This window comes from Amphiura filiformis, chromosome 13 (genome assembly GCF_039555335.1).
Source record: "Amphiura filiformis chromosome 13, Afil_fr2py, whole genome shotgun sequence".
NCBI lineage: Eukaryota > Metazoa > Echinodermata > Ophiuroidea > Amphilepidida > Amphiuridae > Amphiura > Amphiura filiformis.
Window position 1 is genome coordinate 63,972,416 of NC_092640.1, and position 9,786 is coordinate 63,982,201.

At 38.0% G+C, this 9,786-nt stretch overlaps 1 protein-coding gene across 1 annotated transcript in view; it reads left to right on the top strand.

Annotated features, from left to right (window-relative positions):
* Window positions 1-6,604, top strand: part of LOC140167831 (monocarboxylate transporter 12-like) — an 85,253-nt gene extending 78,649 nt beyond the window's left edge. Inside the window, exons 5-8 of the mRNA XM_072191123.1 lie at window positions 1,344-1,676; window positions 3,071-3,406; window positions 5,668-5,801; window positions 6,335-6,604. Of these exons, the coding sequence (XP_072047224.1) occupies window positions 1,344-1,676; window positions 3,071-3,406; window positions 5,668-5,801; window positions 6,335-6,604 (1,073 nt within the window). The remainder of the gene's footprint in view (window positions 1-1,343; window positions 1,677-3,070; window positions 3,407-5,667; window positions 5,802-6,334) is intronic.
* The last annotated feature ends 3,182 nt before the right edge of the window (window positions 6,605-9,786 follow it).

Consider the following 9,786-nt stretch of genomic DNA (forward strand, 5'->3'; position numbering starts at 1 on the left):
TTTACTTCATTAACATTCATCTCAGATTCGAGATGAAAGAGGTTGAGTCTATGTGTTAAGATATGGTGGGTCACACAGGTCATATCCAACTACCGCAGTCCTTTTTCTCTGGGCAGGGCAGTCACTGGAGATGTGATGTGCTTCGTCATAGATGTTAAATGGTTTCATGCATGGAAACGTATGAATTGTTTATCAAAAAAAAAAATCCTCGAACAGGTGACAAACTACAAAATGGTGCTCTTTTCATTTTTCAAACAATTTCCAATGGAAAACTGGCCTGCTTTGCATCTCCCTAATACTATGTGTTGTATCATAAACCAGACTTCAGCAAGTCGACAGAAGAATATGTTCCTTACTTGGAGGAGGTAGCACTTTGACGTATTCTACTAGATCTTTCTCCGCTATTACTGGATAGTAGTTCATTGACTCATAAAATTATGTCTGGTTCGCAAGTACCTCTATTGGAAGGTATTTGGACTGTATGCACATTAACTAGCCCACAACAACATTGTCATAATATCTATAAAAAAAATCACGTTTACATTTTTTTATATACTAATCTCCAAAATATCCCATTATATTAATAGCTAAAGAAGATTAGCTATGGCAAGGACAATAACTCAGAGTATGTAAAAGATCTGGAAGAGTCGTGGTTTATCAATCAACCTCAAGGTACGGTTACTCCGTGCAACAGTCTTCTCAATTGCTACATACGGGGTGCGAATCCTGGGCAATGACAAAGAATGACAGGAAGAAGATAGATGCATTTGAGATGTGGTGCTATAAAAGGCCGTTGGGAGTATCTTGGAAAGACAAGAAGACAAATATCAGGGTCCTGAATAAGATTGGCACAGACTTAAACATCAGAAAGTCCATCATTGAGAGGAAATTGCGCTACTTTGGCCACATTGTAAGAAAGGATGGTGGAGTTGAGAAGCAGATTGTTCAGGGAGCTGTGGAAGGCCATCGTGGAAGGGGACGTCCATCAACATCTTGGACAAATGATGTGAAAAACGTTTCATCACACGGAATGTATGGTGCAACACGTTTGGCTTTTGATAGAAGTAGATGGCGTACTCTTGTGAAGACCACAGCAGCGCAATCCTGCGCCATCTGACCCAGAGAGAGAGAGAGAGATTAATAGCCCATTACTTCATTCACATCTTCACAACATATGATGTAATCTGGACATTCCCAAGCCTAATTACATACATTAACCTTTCACATTACATCACTAACTGGGGGATTTCCAAAATGATGTCATAGAAAAGAGACATAGATTAAAATCATGTAATTCCGTAACCTTAGCAATCTGAACTGTAGTTATTCATTTCTTGTTACAGTTCATGGTAATGCTACCTATGAGTTGCGACTGGTCGGTGGAAGTACACAGTATGAAGGCAGATTAGAAATACGACGTAACAATGGAACATGGGGGACCATTAGAGGCAGAAACTGGTCGTCTCGTTGTGCTTCAGTTGCTTGCAGATCACTAGGATTTTCATCATCTGTATTATCACCAGATTTAACCCGGCAATTTGGAGTTGGTAGTGGACCAGTTCACCTTGATATTGTCTTCTGTGCCGGTGATGAAGTGTCCCTCTTAGATTGTCGGCATAATGGATGGGAGCATAGCAATGACCACACCGATGATATTGGATTGCACTGTCTACCAGGTATATAATAGCTATAAACCATTAATTGTGTACACCCATAGCCTCCCTACTGTCATACCTTCTAAATCAAGAGAGTCCGCGCGTAATATGAATTTACAAAGAGAAGAACCGCTGTTCGGCAGTCTGTGAAGCCCCGTGTGAAGCTCAAAACGATATGTGACGTGTCTTGTCAAAAGGACTTAAGGAGATACTTTTGGGCAGGTTATCAATTTTGAAGTTTTACATATCTTAAATATAGAGATATTTTGCTCCACAACGCCGTTTTCGCCAATGAAATCGGACATTCCTAAGCGAAGATATTGAGTTCGTAAGTTATGGTATTTTAAAATTGGAAATTGAGATATCGGCCTTTAAAAATATTATTGACAATGTTGAAAGTTGGAATTACCTTGAAAATGTCTCAAACATATAAAATTCCAGTCTGAAACTATCAGACAAAATTTTAACATTAATAACATCACAAATTCGCAACAAACCCAAATTGTGAAAAATCACCACCGTGCAGATTTTTGGCTATTTCTCCATTTACAATCCTGCCCAAAGATAATGCTTTACGTGCTAGCCATAGGCTTCAACATAAAAAGTCCCCCAAGTTTTGAGATATTTTCTCAAAATATCAAAAGCTCTCTTAAGAACTGCTGAACCAATACTAGGCTTGTTTGTACTCATTTTAAAGCATTTTCCATGCTGATTCCAAGTATGGTAATTTCTTGTTGGTCAAAGTAGCCACAAATCGGTTTTCCTTATCTGAATCAATATATTAATAGAAAAATAACACTTTTTTTGCAAAAGTTCATTCAACAAATCATATGCTTTGAAAACTTGCTTGATTTATTGTTGTTAATGAGTTATGTACGTTTTACAAAAGAAAAGTGTTGTTGTTTCAGCATAACTCAAGAACCACAGGACCTACAAAAGTATATCAGTGATATTTGAATTCTTCTATACACTCGATATGAAATGATCAATGCAATTTTGGTCAAAGCTCACTACCATTCGCAAGATGATGTGAACTACCAAATCGCAACAGTTTAAAACCTTAACTGTGGTATACCACGTGAGACTACTCGACAGTGTTTTGAGGATATCTTCGGAAATACACCGATTTGGAATTCCTAATTTCAATATGTTAATGTGAAAAATAGGATCTCTCATTTGATATCAATTTATTACATGAATATCGTTAATGAAAATACTGTCGACTATGATTATCACGCTGTCGAAATGCCTGTACTGAATTCCATAAGGAATTAGTCCCATTTACAAGAAACATTTACATGTTCATTTTGCATGATCGCTTGAAAGGGACGATATTTTATGTTATACGTCAATTTTAAAGAATACATTTTCCAAATATATCAAATCACCTTAATTTATTTGTGTGTTCGTAACAGGTAACCAAACTCTGACTCTACGTTTAAGACAAACCCGGAACAACCACACGGGTCTTCTGGAAGTATATGATGGTGTATCCCAATGGGGCAGTATCTGTGGAAACAGATGGAACTTTTATAGTGCCGACATAGCGTGTCGGCAACTAGGATATTCGTCGGCGCAATCTGCCTTTCTGTCTACCAATCCACATCTTCCTGAATCCTTTGTTAACATTGTAACCTGTGGAGATCATTCATATAGAGATTTATCTTCGTTAGACCAGTGTAGTTTTTCAGCGTGGAGTCCGAGCTACCGAAGTTGCGTTCCAAATCAAGTGGCGGGAGTTGTGTGCGCAGGTGAGGACCATTGTTAATAATAAAATCATGAGGGTGAGACTGAAAAGGGGCAATGTCGGGAACGACATATAATTATGCCTCATTAGTTACGTGGTTCGTGGTATCACCGATTTACTATAGTATAGTTCTTATACCATGTTTAACATGTTTAATGTATTCATATTTTATATAGCATATTGATCAGATGTGACAAAATGTATATTGTACATAATTTGTGAAAACAAAACCACAAGAATAATATCAAAATACGGACCTGCCTACTAAGGCACCACATCGAATTTGGTCCTATAGCGCTATAGATGGCCGGTTAGGTTCCGATGACTCTTTTTATCACACCCTGATAATGTAATAAATTGTATTGAGTACAATAATAAACATTTCCATTGTGCTCTCGTTTAAAAATAAACGAAAGCACTGTGCACTGTTCAGGGTACGATAGAGAGAGCCATCGGAACTTATCGGACCAAGTAAGACGTTGTGCCTAAGCATGCCGGGGAGGATACTGACATACAGCCTGTCTCAAAAAAAATTGTGCAAGTGAAAAGCGCCCTCTCTGGCAATAAGAAAATACCGTTGTGACATAATGCTTACATCAGCGTCATGGGCACAGTCTTAGCTCTCAAATGCCGTTTGTTCTGTTCAATTTGCTTGTTCCAATTTCGAGATATGTTTATTTAACAACGAAAGGGTAAAATCACAATTGTGCCACTTTTACTAGGGAAGAGAGCTGTACATGTAAATCAATGATAGCTGATGTTGATGCGTCTAATGCACCCCCCTTCGAGGCGCATGCATTAGATGCATCAACATATACCTATAACATGTACAAGTGCGCAATATTTGTTTGTCTTTTAACATGTCTTAAGGGCTGGGGTATGAACGTTTGGACAGTATTTATTTTGGGACATTAGAGCACATCAGACATATCGAATTGCATTCTGAATACGAAGAATGTCATTCTGATATCAAATAATTTTGATTTTTTGAAATTCGCAATTTAATACACATTTTATGGCAAATCATTAAAATTGATATTTTTGATATTTAACAGTACTTGAAGTAAACTTTATAAATCTGATGATTTATACTTAAAGTGTATGTAGGTGGGATGAAAAGCCGACGATCAATTGAAAATTGTGACCTTTCGTATTGAAGATATGGATTTTTTTCCCCAAAACACCAAAAAAAATTAGGTCTTTTTGGGAAACAAATCCATATCTTCAATATGAAAGGTCAAAATCTTCAATTGACCGTCGGCTTTTCCTCCCTGCTACATATACTTTAAGAATATATCATTAGATTTATCTAATTTACTTCGAGGACTGTTATATATCAAAAATTTGACAAATATCAAATTTTTATAATTTGTCATAAAATTTGTATTATATTGTGATTTTCAAAAAATGTAAATTATTTGATATCAGAAAGACATGCTTCGTATTCAGAATGCAATTCGATAGGTCTGAGGTGCTCTCATGTTCCACAAAAAATACTGTCGAAACGCAATAAACGCTCATTTTGGATCCCTTAAGTGACTAAGAGAACAGTATTTATCATGATAACATCATTGACATTCACAACATGCAGAACAGCAGAATGTGAAATCCATTTTACAGCAGAATATTTATTTATTTTTTAATCTCTTTTAAGTGGAAACAGAAAATCATCATTCCTACATCATGATAAAACAGTAAAAAACAGTAAAAAAAATTGTATTGTGTAATTGATGCATTCTTTTGATTTCACGAAGGAACTCTTGATAAACTTGATGCTATCACTGTTACATGTAAAGCCCTCTTCCCTAGTAAAAGTGGCACAATTGTGATTTTACCTTTTCGTCTTTAACTAAACATATCTCGAGAATAAAACAAGCAAATTGAACAGAACAAACGGCATTTGAGAGCTAAGACTACACCCTTGACGTTGATGTAAGCATTATGTCACAACGATATTTTCAAATTGCCAGAGAGGGCGCTCTTCACTTGCACAATTTTTTTTGAGACAGGCTGTATGTCAAAAGTTTGTAGTGGTGATATACCGCTTGGAATATTAATAGTAAGTTCCCTGACTACAATGTCCTAATTCGGCAGCCTGCGCAAACACCGGATACGTGACCCGCTATTGGGCTATTCCAGTTAAAATCCATACACTCCCTATGGAAGACGTGACCTTATCTTCCACACAGGGAGTGTGAATTCCAAGTGGGATAACCTAAATGAGTGATTAGTGACATTTGTGAATGTATCTATATATCTTCACAGATGCAACAGCTATTGATTTTAAGAACAGTGAACTACGGTTATGGAGAGTCAACGAAACAACCGAGGGAATCGTTCAGATTAAAACACCAACCGAATCTGTTTGGAGAACTTTGTGCTTTCCTCCAAATTTAGAAGTAAGTTTTACTATTAGCAATCCCCTGTTAAAAAACGTCTACCCAACAAGCTTAATAATTCTTTAGTCTTTCTTTACAGCCTGAATACCAATCTGCATGAAAGACACGATTAAACATAGGTTTGTCTGGTGTAAAAGATTGATGTTTACGTTGCCACGTGTCAAAGTGCCCAAAATGACGAACATTCGTACTTTTCTTTCCATTACTCTCATTGTGAAGTCCCAAAAAGCGGAGGTGTTATTTCAATATGTCAGACGATATTTTACCTGATTACCCCATGTTACATGTTGACATTGGCTAAACAAGCTGTATTTTCGCTGTATTTTCGCTCGAACGGTTTATACCGTGATTCATAACATTTCTTGTACACCATTTTGTTGAACGGTGGTATCCGGATATTTCAAAACTCTGCACCTGATTTTCGGAACTTTTCCGATCTTGATTTGAAATGGTCTATTGGGTTGAATGCTAATAAGTTGACACGTCCAATTAACGTACACTGATTATGCTCCATTCATTTTCTTTCAACGCAGGCACGTATCGATGTCAGCTCAATCGCCTACACACTTTGTTCCGCCATCAGTGGACACGGCGCCTACACCATTGCGGAAATGTTGGATGACTGCACCAAGTCATTCGTCTCAAACGTATCAAGCATTGCATTAGTTGGAGTCATGGGCTCAGTTTACAATTACGCTCTCAATCGTGAAGTAGTTGACTTCATCAATGTTTACCAATCGCATGGCACGTGTTCTCAATATGGCTACTTTAGTTTATATCTTGGATGCACAAAAGGTATCTAAAATATTATATCGTTTTGCCTTATTTTAAATGTTTGCCCTTGGTTAAGACTGCTGGGGATTCGAGACCGTGAGGTTGTGGGTTTGAACCTCGTCTGGGGCCAACGTGGTATGTGCATGGGCAAGACGCTTAATCTCGCTTGTCACACTCCATCAACTTGAGCTCTTATTGGGAGTGTTCATTATAATGAAAGACAAAGATAAAGATAATTTATCGCGTCTGACGTCATCTGTCAATCAAACCCGAGCACGGTTTGTTTACAAGTGTCGTGATGATGACTTGCTGAACGCGGATTTATAACCGGTCGCCTTATTGTTAATTTTGCACCTTTCGACATGCAAACCATCTCAAAAGTTAGGTCATTATAGTAGGAAACTTTCATAACCGAAGGCACCATGTCCACAATGCCTAGAAAAGCTGCTTTTTGCCTTGTAAAAGTACGTAATTTTTCGCCATTTCCTGCTATTCCTTTTCTCCGATCAGCACCAGATAGATCGGTCTTCCTTTTACGCGCTGATTAACCTGTGTAAACCAATCAAGGATCGTAATTGACAGTGACATCAGACGCGATAAATTCTTTTTATCTCTGTCTTTAATTATAGCGGAGCCGGTATTGTTGGCTACCGAATGGTTAAATTGGGCTATTCCATTTAAAATCCACACTATCCTTGTGGAAGATTTTAAAAATATCTTCCTCAGAGGGAGTGTGAGTGTCAAATAGAATAGACAGTTGGGTAACTTCCATTTGAAATACTCACTCCAGTTGTGGAAGATATAAAGTCTGCACAAAAAGTAACTCAGCTGTTATAAATACGCCTATAGATTCAGAACTTATAACTGTTTTCACAATATTTCAACATAGCGAGAAGGATGAATTATTTACACGCATTTTGATACCCCATTCGTCAAATGTCGTTCAATATTAACAACACAGTAGTGCTTTTACAGAAAAATGCCCGAATTTAAAAGTTGCAGTTTACAGCGATCAATGGTTATAATGCCAGCACTGTAAACACGTAAAGCCCGCAATTATCTTCGCACTTACATCAAATCAATACAAATAGTCTATAGGCTTACGTGATGTTTTTCAAAGTTGTCATTTTTTTGGGTAGATTCTTGGCAACCATGTTTAAACACATCTAGAAACTTCACTGATTAAGAAAAAAATGGGTGCCAGTTTTTCCATTAATATTTAGAGCCTCCATTTTGAATTTCAAAATGGCTGCCAATTTTTTCGGAAAAATTACCAATTAACCATAACTATTCATCCAAATGTCATACGTTATTTATTATTTTTTACATAAACTCACATACAGGGGTCACTGATTCATTGAAAACAAACTAAGCACACTAAAAATACTCCAAATAGCAACAATACAAGATGGCCGCCATATTTCAAGCTTTTTTGACGTACAATGCCATAACTTTTGAACCAATGGACATAGGAAGATGCTTTTGATGACTAACCATATGTTTTGGCATATGAGGATTCCAAAAATAACAACGTATTTATGATTGGAACACTTTTAGTATAGGTTCCAAGTAGAGTTTCTTTAACTGATTCGGAGACGTGCCGCAAAATAAGGCCATAGGTCTTGAAATATAATGCTGTGTCAGACATAATCCTAGAACACGGCAAAAGTTCATAGTCAGCGATGCTGAGGTCTTCATCAGTGCTTGGGCCCCAGTTCTTTAAAGTAGAAATACTCGGAGACTCGTTTCTGACTAGAGTAGACGAGTCACTTTATACTTCTGCGTTGTGATGTTTACTGCAGAGCTGCCTTCGTGATGATGTACAGGCGAGGTGCGGTGGATGAACATGAATATAACTGGAGACAGATAATAATGCTGACCAAAGTTCAGTAAAAACCTGGTGGAGCTTGACTAGTAGTACACAGCAAATAATAGCTTAAAAGTATGTAGTGGCGGCTATTCGCCATGAAAGGTTATATGACCATGAGTAAGGTTCCAAGTAGAGTTTCTTCCACTGATCCGGAGACATAATCCTTGAACACGGCAAAAGATCCAAGTCAGCAAAAACATCTTCATCCAGCGATGCAGAAGATTTCAACAAACAAATATGATAAAACGATTAGCATCACTAAACTCATTAAGATCTTAAACTGGGACATGCTTCAAGACAGAAGAACCACAAATAGACTATGTTACTCCACAAAACCATACAGGGCTACCTGGCCCTGCCGGTGGAAAACCTACTCAAAACCAAGCCTACGTCAATCTCGGCATTCTCCCTCTGATTCATACCAAATCATCAAATACTCATATATATTTCCCCAGAACTGTAATCACCTACCCCAATCAATCATTCAAATACAAGATTCAACCAGCTTCAAAGCAGCTGCGCAAGAATACCTAAGCAAAACTAAAGGAAAACAGCAAGCATCCTTTCATGTGCACATGGATCAATTCCTGCTCGTCTTGTTCCATCTGGAGCATTGTGCAGTATAGTGCTCGGGCCCCAGTTCTTTAACGCAGAAATACTCGGAGACTCGTTTCTGACTAGAAAATATTTGCGCGAACATGTTTTCTAACCCGAGGACTAAGCTTGGAGTCCAATCTCACCATTGAACTTTACAGTGGAACGATCTACCTCTTGCCGTTAGAACGTCCATCCACCTCGCTTCCAGTTTTCAATAAGTATGTTAAAACTCATTTCTTTGTTTAATTGTTTGTTTTCCATTATTATCTTGTTCTTTGAATTTTTTTTTTCCAAGTTTTGTACGCACTTTGAGCGTCCTGGGAAAAGTGAATTCTTTAAATGCTATGTAATGTATGAATCAGGGGCGTCAGCGGTACTGATTAATTGTTCCTAATTGTCATTGTTTCAATGATCTTGTAGATCTTCACCAATCATTGGTGGTGTAATGTTCATACAGCTGTCGCCTTCCCCACCACAATTGCAAAGATCGGTACAGACTACATTGTTTCCTCTGCATGAGCACCTTCTCGAGCACTTCGATTTCTCACAGTTACACCTGACGAGCTGCAGCACTGAGACCGGAGCGGGAGCAACCTGAGAAAGAACTGTCAGTAGCTTGTTGTCTAGGTTTCGCCACCCCAAGGTCAGAGGGTCAAGACAAGTTAGGTTTAATACCATATCCTGGTGCCAGATATTAGCCTGGACTTGGGCACGGCGTATATGTTCAACCCATGCTCCCTGGGT